General features: G+C 42.0%; 1 protein-coding gene across 13 annotated transcripts in view; it reads right to left on the bottom strand.

Moving 5' to 3' along the window:
* The window catches only part of PTPRF (protein tyrosine phosphatase receptor type F), a 374918-nt gene that overhangs the window by 238833 nt on the left and 120548 nt on the right, over positions 1 to 15537 (bottom strand). For all 13 annotated transcript variants that reach the window (XM_054515796.1, XM_054515799.1, XM_054515805.1 and 10 more), the window contains exon 3: positions 6026 to 6187. In XM_054515796.1, coding sequence (XP_054371771.1) covers positions 6026 to 6110 — 85 coding nt within the window. In that variant the 5' untranslated portion in view covers positions 6111 to 6187. The remainder of the gene's footprint in view (positions 1 to 6025; positions 6188 to 15537) is intronic.

The raw sequence follows: 15537 nt of genomic DNA, 5'->3' as shown, positions 1-15537 counted from the left end.
CAACAAGAAGGACAAACTTTCAGGTTCTCTAACTCTTCCACTTCAAGCTATTACTCCAGGAGATTGCATTAAACAGCAGGAGTCTCCAGTCTCACTGACAGATGTTCTAATATCCAGTGTCTAAACCCTAAAAATGCATAAAGGTAGTTTGAAATAAATACACATTTGGAGAAGTAATGATTACTTGCCATTTTTACAGATCATATAAGAGATGGGTAAATTCTCTATCATTTAGTTTTCAAATAATGATTTGACAGCCTCCCAAAAACTACGTGCTAGCTCATCCACAGCTGTAAAAGCAGACACAGAAATTACCACTGAAATTATACAGCCTGTGCTACACAGGTCAGAGTAAAAGACTACTCTGATCTGATTTCTGGCCTTAAAATCTATGAATCTACACTGAAGATAAAATTGTAAGCAGGTAGTGCTATTGGTTTTCTGTACCACCAAGCCAATAAGCACACACTCTCTCAAAGAACAAGTATTAAATATATCATCCCCCTCAACATTTGTCACTGTGCTGGATCATTTACACAGGTATTTAATCACAGGAAGTGCCTTGAGAAGGCAGGAGAGGACCTCTGGCTGTGCAGCCGAGTCCAAATGGTGCAAATGGCAAGTGGGGATGCACAGCCCTGCACAGCAGCAGTGAGGGGCTTAAAGAAGGAGCCATGGAGTAGAGGCAACAGTCAGAGCCCACACCCTGGTCTCCATGCAAACCATGGCCCCCCAGGTGTCCCTGCAGACTGAGCACATGCTCAGAGCTGCCTGAGAGCAAGACCCAGAGTAAGCTTGGCTGCAGCTGCTACAGCACCTCTCTGGGTTCAGGAGCCACCACTCACCGAGGGCTCCAAGAAGACAACAGGAGGAGATCACTATATATTTATTCTGCTTTTACACCCTCCATAAGTCTTCGTACTGACCACTATGGGATGAGGGATTTGGGGCTAAGCAGACCTTTGACCTGTCAGCTGACATTGACTGATGAATGCTGGTGGCTTTAACAATATATAAAAAAGACAAATCATCATGCTGTGATTTGTTGTGGGTAGCAACCCAAACAAATTCACACTCTCTGCAAGTGCTGGAGCTAAAAGGGCTATAAATGCAGAAAAAGATCCTTTGTCTACTTTGTACATGATGTTTGTCCTCAAAGCATTCCTTCTACCTTGATGTCTGCAACATTTAGCTACAAGCAGGCAGCATTTAGGTATTTTACACACAAGTGTAGAATCCATTCCTACCCAAATATATATATTTGATGAGTAAGGACACCAAAAATAAACACTGCACAATAACTGTCGTTAATATTTCAACCCATCCTTTAATGACACCACCTCAATGCCTCGGGTACAGGGGTTTTCCTAAACATTTTTTTCCATGTTCTTTCTGCTGATGGAATATGTCAAGCTAGAATTGCAGAAAATTCGTATTTACCTGTGCTGCAATACCTGGATCCAATTGCATCAATTACACATAATCACTAGATGCAGTGTTTGGGGACAGGCATGCAAACAGGAAACCTGGAAACAGAAACTGATGCAAGGCAGCAATGGAGAAGCCTCGTGTCCAGCTTTTGGAATGGGATCCTACTGCCCAGCTCTGCAAAGCAGCCATTTTCCAGGCTTGCACAACAGCAAGTCTATCTCACAGCATGGCCTGCAGCAGCTGTATTTGGGGTTGAGCTGTTGTTGAGGCATCATTCAGGTTATGAAGCAAAAGCAGCAGAGTTGGATCAGGGAATCAAAACGAGCCAAGCTGGTCTTGGGAGCACAAAACAGTAAGGGCAGACAGCAGAGTTAGGGGACAAGGACAAACTAAAGCCTTAACAAATGTTCCCTCCAGTGCTCTTCCACACAAAACCTCCAGACAGCACCTGAGGTACAGTGCAAAATCCCTGGCAAAACAGAGCTCACCTGAAGCTAGTAAGACCATCTTACTATTCTTAGACTCTGGAATATCTAGAAAATCCATCTTAGTACTCTTTCATTTCCCAACCTTCACAAGCATCAGCACCCTATCTTTTTATTTTCTTTTTTATGATGTGTCTCCTCAATCCAATTAGCATCCAAGAAACACTGATTGAAAAAAAAAAAAAACAAAAGAACCAAACCAAAACAAAAAACACCCCAAAAAACCCCACAAAAACAAACAAACAAAAACAAAAAAAACCAAAAAAAAACCCCAAAAAAACCAAACAACAACACAAAAACCCACCAAAAAAACAAACCACACACACACACCAAAAAAAGCACATGTACAAGATGCACATCTTTTGGATATAAATAAACTCTTCATTTCAGGGGCAGGGCAGCCTTGAGACACTTCAGACTCATGTCCCTTCTGGCCAGGGGTGGTGGGAGCCCAAGCTCTGCCTCGACCACACCAGCTCACTGAGGCATGTTTCATCTACCCCCTCAAATAAAAGCCAAGTTTGCTCTACCTCTAGAAATCAAAAGGTGCAAATTGTTTGTTTACCAGGTATCAATTCACAGGTAGTTGGCCTAATTCTGCCTTAGTTCTTTCCTTCTACAAGGTCACTTTTGAAGTGGTTTTATTCCTTAAGCCCTTTGAAATTCTGTGCAAGACAAACCAAAATATACTGCAGTTAGGAAAGGCCCTGGATTGGTCACCTAGTCTCTTCCTTTGGCTAATGGAACCTGTTCCCAGGACTTCAAAAACAAAACCTAATTTTTAAAAAACCAAAAGAACAACAAAAGACATTGCTGATGATTTCTCATGAGAGTATTGATTTTTCCCCATTTTCTCTGCATTTTGTTTTGAGAGGGGATTTTTTGTTTTTTTTTATTTTATTAGAATAAATGACACATTTTCAAAAGCTAAAAAAAAAGCACCTTTCAGTTGACAATTGCACTGAACATTAACTGAAATCTGCAAAGCCATTTTTCCCATGCACAATCAAAAGATGACAGACAGGGAAGCACAGAGTGTATAAAAAAAACCACACAAGCAAGCTGAGAGAGAATGGGTAAAACAGCCATCCTGAATCAGCTCTGAGCTGCTCTAATGGAATTAGGGTCACCCTGACAGAAACACAGTCAGATCACAGAGAAAATTTAATAATTTCTTATTGCAGTCTGTAAAAGCTGGGGAGGATTTGAAATAGCTGTCTGCCAAATTAGCACTTCTGTATCCACCGTTGGTGCGCATGTGCCCCTTCCCACTCACCTTCTCCTCCAGCACCCCACCAGAGCAGCCAGGAAAGCACCACTCCCCTCCCGCTGCCAGGGAGGCACCCAGAGAGCCCCTCTTTTTCTGACACTCTGCCACTCAGTTTAACCTCTGGATGCCACTTCAACTCCTCATCACTGACATTCTTCACAGCTCCTGTGACCTCGATTCCAGGGGAGGCACCGGCACAGCACAGGGCTAATTCTGCCAGGCAATACACACTAAATCTGCTTTATCTCAGGCGTTAACATCCCCTTTCTGCCAGCTGCCTTCATTGTCAGGAAGCTCCAGCAGCGACACTGAGATGTGTTACAACAACAGCAGGTGGGGAAGGTAGGGAAGACCCAGTCGTGGGTGCTCCGTGAGCAGCCGGCCAGGAGCCCTGCTGCTGCCAGGGATGCAGCACAGCCCATCTCCAGCCATCCTTTTCCTGCTCCTATAAAAAGCAATCTGGGGACTGACTCCAGAAAATCCAGAGATAACCCTGCTCTCACTATCCTGTTGCTTTTAATAAGGGAAATACAAGAGTGCTTTGCAGCTACAGAGCCTGCCCATCCCTCCACTGACTCCAAGCAGCACTGCAATGGGGAAAAGGAAGAATCACAGTGATTTCTTAGGAACAGCCATAACCAGTGTAATAAATAAATGCTCTTTTGCTGAAGCCAACAGGATGCTATGGGGACTAAAAAACAGGAGTGTGCACAGCATCCCTCTGTAGCTTCTTCTGGAAGCTCCAGTGTCCATATATTGTCATATCTTCCCCTTGCCCTTCACTACTCTCCTGAATCAGGACTCTCCAATGCCAGATTCACTTCTGCATCACTTGTTTGCATCACTGATGGGCAGGCCCCATAAAATGCAGGGTTTGGGGTTGACATTTTAGCCCTGCAGAGTCACAGAGCAGACAGGTCCTTTCACACAGCTCCCATCCTCTGAGGCTCAGTGGCAAGATTCAGTGGGTAAGATGATAGAAAAACTCTTAAGTTGCTAAAATACATGAAGTTGCTAAAAAACACTTTCCATCCTAGGAAACCCTTGATTAATCCATGGTGGCTGTGGTAGTTAAAAGGTCAGTGCCCTCCAGAGCTGCCTTCCAGATTAGGAAAAAGCAATTCAGAGCAAGTCTGCACCAGAGAAAAAGACATACATACAGATAAACTTGCTGCTCAACACAGAAATGTTCCACATCCGAGACACCACACAGAAACAGAGCCAATTTTGTCAAATTTAAGCATGTGGAATTATTCCACAAAATTAGCAAACCACGTCTACCACACGTTATCCTCAGGCCAAGAAGTGTCCTGGGACATCTCAAGCTCCACCAGCTTCTGAACATCTGTGATGTGAGTGATGCTTCTCTCCTTTGCAGGAGCCAGTATGAAAATTGTAAATTTCAGGGAATTTTGTTACACCTCAGAACACTAAACAAGTACTTCTCTATGCCAGATTCCAAAATGGGCTACAATGTGCAGACAAAGTGATCTGAATAAGCACCTTCCAACAGCACCAGCAGACAGCAAAGTAAGCCGAGGAAGGAGACAGCTGCTGCCCCCAGTTTAACTGGGCAGCTCAGACTCATACAGATCCCCCATATTAATCTGCTGCCTGTACAAGTCATCCCTAATGAAAACAAAATAACTGAATTTGTATGTTTCTTCACATCCCTTCTTCACTTTTCTCTCCAGCATCCTTAAATTTAGGTCTTTCTCTCAGTCAAGGACATTTAGGAACCCCTAGTCCATTTCCTACATTCAGCCAGGCTCCTACCAACACGAATCAAGATCTTCTTCAACTTTCACAAAATTACATCTAATTATAAGCCTGGTGACTAAAGCTGCAGTGAGAAAGAGTTGACTGCTGGCACCTCAGGAGGGCCATCATGGTCACCTCATCTCCAACTCAAGAATCCCAGGGGCCCTGGGTACTTTCAGAGGCAAAAAGTAATCACAACTGCCAGAGTCTGTGACGAATGTGAAGACACTTGGACATTGAAAATCTGGGTACAGGTTAAAACAAAAAAAGGGGGAGGGGGTCTGCAGAAATACTTGGGGATTGCTTAACAAATACACACCTCAAGATTACGCAGCAAAAGCATCGAGGTTTCCTGCTCTCTGCATAACCCATTCCATAAAACATTCCTACTATAAGGTGTTTTTAGTAGGCTATCATTAGCCACGTTTTTGTCCTCATCTGTCCACAACAGCGTTTTGTGCACATATTTCCCCTTGGCTGGATGGGGCTAATTAAAGCCAGACACAGAACTCTATGGGACTACCAGAACAACAGCAAGGACACAACAGCTAAAAGTATGACCACAAGGAAACACTGTACTCCAATTCTACCAAAATATAGGTGTAGGAGAGCTATACCAGAAGGTAAGAACTTGCACCCTCTTCCCCAACAGCTTTCTCCAACAGCAACTGCCTGCTGACTCAGGAGAGATGTCTCAGTGCTACACAAATTACGAGAGCTGGCAAAAGAACAAGGAAAAAGTAACAGGGATTACTGTGACCCCAATACTTCTTTCTTCCTCCGCCCCCAATTTTCTTTACTCATCTGTGCGTGTTAGAAATCAAACTGTCAGGTTTTGATCTCACAGCTTCTGCAGAAATTCTTTCTGCACTTGAATAAATTTTGTCAGTCTTTTTAGTTCTACTTGTGCCCCTTCACACACACCCTGTTTATCTGCAATGCGCACACTGGGAAATAGAAGACTGGGGGGGAAGTTGTCTCTTAACCCTCAGCTTCCAGTACAAACAAAGAAGGTTTAATATTTCTGGAAACAAATTTTGCAAGGCATTCAAGCTTTCCAAAACCAAATGTTACTTACTGTCCGCTCCTGCTAAAGGCAGCATCAAGCAGCAGAGGATGGCTGCTGGCACAGTGAGTACTGGGATGCAGAAGTTAGGCACCATATTCCAAAATAGAGCAAGTCCTCTTCAGTCTGAGGCAAGTGGTCAGTACATCCAGTGTTACAGACACAGACTTACTCCTGCAAACCAAAAAAAGAAGAAAAGGAAAATTATTATGACACACAGATTAACTGCCAATATACCAAACTGCATTGCAAAGTCATCATTACAGACACTTTTAAAAAGAAATTTACCTATCTTCCCTGCATGAGCAGTAGAGCACCACACACGCCTCTGAATTCAATAAGCTGATTTCAAGGGTCAGCAGGCATAAATGCACCTGTCTCCAAGTTTACCTTCATGTACAATCTGGTTTATGGCCCATTAATGCATCCTTTAGTTGCTGTTGCTCACAACAAATAGTTCTGAAGTTGCACATTACATTCAAGAAGCAGTCTTAAGCTCTTTAAGTCTCCTTCCACATGCTCTAGACAGACATGGTTGACTGCATGTGTAGGGAGGGTTTGCGATCAAATTGCATGTGAAGCACAGCTTGGACCATCCAGCTGGGCTGGTGTGCACCAGGCAAGTCTCAGCGGGTTCCAGCAGAAGAAACAGAAGCTGAATTGGATCAGCTGTCAGCTCACAGGGTGAGAGTCACAGCAGAATGTTATTGAGGAAAGTGTCTATAAAGAGAAGCTTTACCCAAAGCAAAGACCTCAGCTTCAAACTCCCCAAAATAGAGGCAATGACTACCTAAAAGGATTCATGATTGGATATTCCCTCTCCAAAACAAAGCAAATCATCTTGCAAATTGCCTTAACTTGGGCATCTGCTTGAATATTGAAATACAGAAAATTTTTTGAAAACCAACCAAAAAAAAGGCAAGTATTTAAAAAGAACACAATTTCTGTGTATCTGCCTTATGTTTTAATGTGAATATATTCATTGTACTTCCATCTCAAAGTCTAAGATCTACCTATTAAAACAGACTTTAAAGGAGCTGGCAAGCACCAGCCCTCAGCAACCACACTCAGCAGTGACAGGGGCTCATACTTTCAGTGCCAGGCATCTCAATGAAAGCCCAAGAGTTATTTAAAAGTAGATGTGATTCTCCACTAAGCTGCAGAAGTTACCAAACTTACCAACAGAGCATTATTAGTGAAAAAAATCTCATGCTGGCAGATGCCAGCCTGAGTGGACCCCATGAGTATCCTTGAAGCAAAGTAGCTGCAACTGTGCACACTCACACTGTTTGTGGCCCAACATGCCACTCTTACTCATGTTGTCAGACATTTAAAACACACCTTCAGGACTGCTCTAACAAAGATATTTCTGAATTTTGCTAGGTTTGGAAACGTATTGTTTTTTGGAAACCGCTGAGCTTTTGATGGAAGTATCACAAGTTACAAACACGTCTACTTCTGACAAAAGCACAGCGCTCAAAGAATGCCAGCAATGATCGTGCCTAGGGAAATCCACGAGAAATCTCAAGAGAATCTACCCTGGCAAATATTTACAGTGCATAGTACTAACAAACAGGAGATCATGATTCTTCTCCATTCTGTTACTGTATTTGCACAGTAAATCTTTTCCCATGTTATAATATCGCACAACACAGAGAAATCTTTATTTATGCAACATCTTCTCCAGCCAAGACATCTGAAAATGCTTTACAAAATAACCTAGCTCTAACCTATATGCAGAGAGAATACTGATCATCTCATCCTGCTTTTATTGTCTCAATGAGAAGGCATAAATCTAACTAAGCTCAGCAGCAAAATTTTGAATACTGCAGAAGAGGCTCTTTGTACCAGCCACACACTCAGTTACCTTTGCTGCCCTCCAACTTCCCCATCCTACTCAATTCTCACCAAAGGATTACTACAAGCACTATTTACATTCTTACATAGCCAAGACAGATACAGGTAGTTGTATCTTTATAGCTGCATAAGATCTATTCCAATGATAGAATAGAGCAGTGGCCCAGCGTTAGCCAGCTCCCCAAAAACAGCCCACACAGGAATGGGAAGAAATGCCTGGATCAAGAGTAATGATTATGGTTCTAAATTCTGCACGTACAGGGGTAATTTGTGCTGCCTGAAAAAGGGAACCCACTGAAGCACTTTAAGCAGCATTACATCTGGCTCAACAGTAGCCAGAATCCTAAGAGGCTACTCTTCCTGGGGAGGGGGTGGGAGACACCAAGGGTTGAAATTACTGTGTCAAAACTAATCATGTGTGTCAAGCTCTGTAAGATTAGGACAGAGAATGAGTTTTACAGGTGGTGCTGAAACATCTTAGGTATTTGTCAGACCACAGTGGGGGTGAGTAGCTTTCAGAGAGCTTTTCCTCTTTCATTCACTTCCATTAGCAACAAAGTGTCTCATCTAATGGTGTATCTTGAGCACAGATTGCTCAGAGTCTTGTCAATAGCACCTCCACAGCCCTCCTTCAGAAGTAACTCTCAGGAACACAAAAAACTCAGTTAAAGAATAGGTCTGTCTCTTGATTTCTCTCTTCTTTCAGTAAATGTGATCAAGCTTCTCTCCAGTTTCAACAGATTTTTCACTTTCCTCTCCATCCCATGAGATACATACAGCATGCACTATGCAGAACTGGTGAATTGTCAGATATCCTACCAGATGCTTCATAGACTTGATCTTTTTCAACTGTTTAGTGCTCTAAATAATTTACCATCTGGTAGCAACGCCAGATTTTCTTATGCCAGACTCCTGTCTGTCCCTCCAAAGTTAATAGACCACCTTTGGCCTTTAACAGGATCAAAATTTGCCACTTCCTCTTTCCATGGTTGCTCTGCTTATGGAAAAGTTGTCTGCATTCAATAATTAAAGAGCTTTAAATTGGAATGTTTTAAAATTTTATAAATCTCAGTACCTGTCTTTCTCTTTTGAAAGTGAAAACATTAAAAAGCTTCTCCCAGTGGTTCAGCTTTCCCAAGGAGACAACCCAACACTCAAAGCAAGGGTGTCAGCTGAAGTTCAGTTAACCCTTAGAAGGGCCAGTGTTACCCTGACAGTGTTATCAGCAATCCTGAACCATTGCTAAAGCCTTCCTTTCCTGGGGCAGAAGGCAGCCTAGGACGGAAAGCAGCTAAAAACCAGATCACATTGGTAGATTTTTGGCTACAAGCTAAACAAATACAAAGTCAGTACTGCTTTGGCAAAATCAAGTACAACAGCAACTGACCAAATAATGCTCCTACAATTCTTAATGTGTCTTGTCCCCAGCAAACTCATGCTTCTTCAGGCTGCTCTCTCTTGTTTCTGGACTGATCTCCTGTGCACCAGATGATCTCAGTCCCTCCATTTGAAAGCCTCCTTTAATCTCACTGCTTTGGCCAACATCTCACAACTAATATTGTGTTTGGGAGCCCAGACGCTGTACAAGAAGGTTTTTCAAAAACACACGTACATTCTCATTTCTTCTTCTGCATCTGGTCCTGGCATTATAAACTCTAGACTACATAACCCAAAATTAGCTGAGGCTAAGCACTCCAGATGGCTTTGTAAAAACAGCTTTGAGTTTAGCAAGCTAAACTCCTGCCTCTGCTCCAAACTCAGTGTTAGAGCTACCGAGAGCTAGTTTGGCAGAAAACTAGAAAGCAGGAAAGCACAACAAAAAACTAGCAATCTTCATTTAAATATATCAGTTTTTTGCTGCAGGGCAGGTGGATGGAAAAGAGGCGGTCTTGAGGACATTTTTTGAAACCTACATGGTTTGATTCTTTCAGACAGGCAGTAAAAGCTAGACTCATTTAAAACAGAGCCAAGAATACCAACAGCTCATATGGTACTAAGAAATTCTGGCAATGAGTACGTCTCACAGGAGACTGCAATGAGATTAGAAAAAGCAGTCAACTTTAAAGAGTCAAGAGGAATTTCAAACCAGCACTGAATAGCTTCTGTCCTCTATGAACCTTCCTGTAAGATAAACTGAACTGAAACAAGTGGGTCATCAGCCAAGACTGGCACAGTGAAGAACAGCATCCCCAAAGCAAGCCTGCCCATTCAAAACCAGGGACAAAAACACTGCACTAAAATCGCTTTTTAGGTTAAGCTACTTTGCAGCCCAAAGAATCTAAGAAGTCAGCACAAAAAAGTTCCCTCCAGGAACCCCTGTTCATCCACGGAACTGCCAGGTTTCGTTGTGAGTTTGAGTACTGACACTGCCTTTGTTGTGAAACATTGTTAAGAGACTCCAGAGAAACTTACAGGGTGGGAAGGTGAGCCCAGTCCATAAGCAATGCCCTTATCTGACCTGGAGATGTAGCAGTGTCTTTTCAAAAAGGAACCTGAAACAATTGTGTTTGTTTTTCAAGGTGGAAACTTCCTGAGCTTTCTCAAGGTGAGCCCAAGGATGCAGGTCTTTAAACACCAACTGGGCACACCCAGATGATGGTAAAGACAGGGCTGAAATTACATCAGCTTCTCCCAGTGCTACTACATGTGCAACACAATCAAATTTTCCTCCTGGAGTCCTACCCTCTTTATTTTACACAAGTATCTGAAAGGGAGCCAGTCCTCCAGAGGGACGCAATCAACGCAACACCACCTGATCAATTCTGGGGTGTCACATCAGCGACGGCGATCGTGCATCACGCAGAGCAATAAGGCAGCTCTTTATTCTGTTAAAAGTGAGAACAATAACTGGCTACAGCTCAGCTGCTTCACTCTGTACATAATGCCTCATCTGTGCTCAGAAGGAGGAACAGGAAAACCATGACACACCATATAACTCAAGACCATCATATTGCACACATTAAAAGTTGCGGAAGCAGTTACACACAAGATAATGACTTTTCAATGTTTCACTTCACTACATTAGTATTCCTTTAGCATAGATTTCTTTGTGCTTTTCTGTGAGAAATATAATATAAAGAGACTTGGGGAGTACAGCAATATGGCCAAAAAAGACAAAATGAGTCTCATTTCACTCCGAACTCCCACATGCAGGGAATGTATTAGAGAGGTTCAGTGGGGAGATATATGGTGACGATGGCAACACTAGAATAGATTTAGGGAGGAACTTTCTATGATCTTGCAGTACAATAAAAAGGCCAAGAGCTAAAGACACTGCCACATGAGCAAAGGTACCACATCTGGGACCCAGGAGTGAGCAGACCCAGAGCATCAGTCTGGTGCTCTCAGTAACAAGACTCTCAAACCATCTGGAGAGAAGGAATGAACGAAGCAATTTAAGAACAAGGAAGGATAAAAATCTCTGTCAAATCACAAGCACTAGACAGACTGCTAAGGATTTGATAGCTATCTGTAAGTACAAGAAGGATACAAAACACCAAGAAAGGAGTGGAGGAGTATAATTAGTCATGGGCATGCAACCATGAGAATGAGACAAAGAAAACAGAAGTGTATGCAGATTATTCTCAGTAAACAGCCAAAAAAAAAAAAAAAAAAAAAAAAAAAAAAAAAAAAAAAAAAGAGGGAAACACACCCCTCCCCTCCCCAGAAGTATTTTTACCAGAAGGAAAACGTTTCATCACCTGTTTGGAAAGAAAATAAAAATGAGGTAGGAGAAAAAAAAAAAAAAAAAAAAAAAAAAAAAAAAAAAAAAAAAACCCAAAATATCCCATAATCTGGGGGGGAAAAAAACAAAACAAACCAACAAACTAATACAGGCTGATTACTATGGAGCAATATATGTAAATGTAAGAACAACTCAGAAGTACTTTAAAATGTTTCCCCTTATTTTGATAAAGCACAAAAAAGTGGGAAGCGTTTAAGCACAAGCTGGCCCAGCTACAGGTCACTGTGATCTTGAACATCCAATCCCAACTTGACCCAAGGAGAGGAGCAGAATACAAGCTTTGAAGCAGAATACAAGCACAACTTGAATATTCCTGTCAGCTTTATTGGCTACATTTGGTTCTGAAGACATTAATTTCTGAAGGTGTCATTGCCTGCAGACAATAGTAGATAAGAAAGAGGAATTTTTCCACTGGAACAAGGATTATGCAGGGCCCATTAAATAACTATGGAGATAAGTTAAAACATCCACTTAAAATATAGATCAGCCTTGAGCCTCACAAGCCCAGCTATCACTCACAGTGAGCACTAAGCACAGATTGCTGTGGATCACCCTACCCAAGTGTAAAGGTTCCTAATGCCTGCTGTAAAGTAGCCTTAAAAGAAGTAAACTATTGCATATCAGCTTTTCAACAGAAGTCTCTAACATTTACAGAATAGGCCCAGCACTGCATCCAGATGCATGAATTACAGATCCAGGGCAGTAGAAAGTCCCACAAAAAATAAAACTAAATTCACCTATTCCTTAAGTATCAGCAAACTCCGCTCATGCGAAGAAACACGCTCATTAGTCAGACATTTCCACAAAGCAAGAATTTCTGTGCTTTTTCAACAAATTACTGTACATGTGACAATATATTCCAAATGAAAATGACTGTGCTATAACAGGCTTGACTGAATTCAGCACAATAGAAAACAGTGCAAGGACTAAAATCACTAGGTACTAAGTCCTCTCCTCTAAACCCAATTTCAGGGCATTAAGTTCTGCACTTAATGCAGCCAGGGTGCAGACAGGTGGTTTTAAACTGAAGAGAGGGAGAGCTGAGAAACACAGTCCTTCTGGACTTGCTGCTTACAACACACCACAGCTGAGTGCCACTGACTGTACAGCTGTGGTCCTGTCATTCCTGCATCTGGAACCAGCAGAGTCAAACACACTGGTTCTGCATCTCTCAGACTGACAGAACATGCAAGGCATTCCACTGAGCACCAGAACTAATTTTAACCAAAACTGCAAGAATGCAAATGATTGACCAGATGAGAGATAACCTGTCCTTCCATCATTTCAAGCATTTGCATGATGTCTAATGGCTTGAAGCCAAACTAAATCCTAAATCAATTTTAATTCAAAATTAAATCAGTTTCCTCTTTGTAAGAATGCTTTTACTCTATCCACATATCTACTCAGCCTCCTTAGAGACCTCAGTGTCAAAAATTTTGAGACCTCCCGAAATCTGAACAAGCTCTTTCTCCAGCTTGGAGATTTTGAGCAACTTCTAGAGATTTTCCTTTGCAGAATCTATCGAAGTTGGACCCTCTGAGAACACAATCTTCGGGTATTGTGTTATTTTTGCAGTAATTTTTGCTTCAACCAGAGTACAAGATACATAAAGAACTTTTTTCTGCAGAGGGAAAAAAAGTTGTTCTTTTTAACAAAAAAATACCTTACATTTGCTGGAAGTTCAGTTATGTTTTATGTAACATAGCATACTACTGGGGTCTGCTCACTTAATGCCTTTCAGATTAACAGCTTATTCTAAATCTGCTTTTGCCAAGACCTCAATTTCTGGAATTTGCTTAGCTTTTATATTTAGAAATACTGGGCACAATACTAGTAGCAAGTCTTCTACAATATTTTCAGTGGTTAAAAACTGATGCAAAATAACAATTTCACTCTTTGGCAGCACACTCCTCTTCCTTAACTGCCTTCCTTAACCTTCCATCATCCACCAAGACAAATTTTCACACAAGACAATAGCACTGATTTGCCTAAATAATTTATCTTCTATGTATAGTCAGCAGTTCTTCAAAACCCACCTTGGATCTTTCAATTTTCCTTTTACACTCATTTTACTTTATACACTCTACTACTGACAAATGGGAGTTGGGTTTCCAAATTTTCATCTCAAACAGCTTCTCAAGCCTGCCACCTACCTAGAGTGAATTACTCCCAGCTACCTGCTTACTAATTTAACTGCTTTTCCCAATTTGCTTTCTTATGTTCCCCTACTGATTTCAAACCACATCAAGGAACTGATTCACTCCCCCCTTGCACCCTCCCTTTTTCTTTTCTACTCTAACTTTTTCCCATTATAATATTAGGGACGCTTTGACTAACTTGTTCACTTTCTTCTAAGTTAGCCTTTCCAAAGTTTACCATCATTCTCAACATTTTCATCTTCTTCACCCCTCCGAGCTCAATGATGTATTCATGCCCTATATTCACCACTGTCATGGCCACTCATGAAGACGTATGTGAGGAGCCCACAAACACCTTCAACCTTGCTGATGCTGCAGCATCTTGACAAAGCCAGGACTGATTGAATAATCCAGAGCTACTCCTTGTGTCTGCAGCTTTTTTAAGCCAGGCTCTGGAAAGAACACACACACTGGTGACAAACCCCCCACCCACTGTCTCGCAGCTGCTGTCACACGCGGCAATCGAGTACGAAAGGACTTACTGCTTTGATCCTGCTCACAGAGACAAGAATCCTTTTCCACAGGTCCACCAAGCACACACAAAGTGCCCAGTTCTCAAATACATCTTGGCCGCCATCCTTTCCAGACATGGGCACCACCAGCTGAGGAGCAGCAGGGCTCCACCAGACGGGATTCCTGCCTGTCCCAGGCACCCCTGTCAGCCAGCACCAACCCGTGCAGGAGAAGGCAGCAGCAGCCTGCCACAGGGATGGCTTCTTCCTAGTGCCATCATTTAGCAGACAACTTATGCCCTCCTGGAGGGTTTATGTATCCAATTAAACTTCCTGTAATTCTCATCTTGTGAAACTATGAACATTTTCAATGCTAGATTTTGGAATTATTCTCTCCCAAAGGGCTTTGAAGTTAATTATATCACAGTTGTTATTACTGCCTCAACCACGGATACTGCTTGAACCCCATTATTGTGTGTGTTACTGAGGGCTAAAATAAGAATAGCTGCTGTTTCGGTGTGCTCTGGAGCCAGCCCTTCCTGCAAACTGCTTCTATAACCTTTGCCCAAACATTATGGATGCTCGGTTTGTATGCAGGTAGTTAACAGAGCCCAGTAGGGTAAACGGACTTATTACATTTATTAAACTGAATTCTCTCCATGCAGAACGCCCCCAGCATCCTGCAGTTCGCTGGCTCTGGAGGCATTTTGGCATTTGGAAGACAGCACCCAGAAATTCCCTCCGCAACTAATAAGCAAGAACTATGAAAGCACAAGTTTCATGCAATTGCCTTCTGCATGAAAAATGAAAACTGTTTCTGTAACCTCTAAAGAAACCTAGATGCAATCAAGATTATTGTAATAAGATGCTAAATTTATGATTATTCCTTTTTATTTCTTCCTTCTAGTAAGGCCCCCCTAGCTTTGCTTTGCCATATGAAAACAGCCTCTGAGGTGGCATATATGACACAGCACCTAAGCCATATTAAAGAGATGTAAATAAAAAAAGCCCTGGGAGTAATATAATGCTTATTGAAGGTGAAGAAACTACAGGTCTGCATATTGTCAAATTTCTGATTTAATGGCAGCAAGTCAATATTAACTCTTAGTACAAGAATGTCTATCCCTAAGATTTTATTCCAAACTACATCTCTCCTTCAGTAGCACCTCAGGCTAAAAATTAAACTCAGGTTTTTTGCATCGCATTCTGTATAGCAATACACACAACATATACACATCAGATTTATATCAGATTTTTTTCTGACTCAGATCT

This window comes from Molothrus ater, chromosome 9 (genome assembly GCF_012460135.2).
Source record: "Molothrus ater isolate BHLD 08-10-18 breed brown headed cowbird chromosome 9, BPBGC_Mater_1.1, whole genome shotgun sequence".
Taxonomy (NCBI): Eukaryota; Metazoa; Chordata; class Aves; order Passeriformes; family Icteridae; genus Molothrus; species Molothrus ater.
This window is presented reverse-complemented; position numbering and strand designations above follow the sequence as displayed.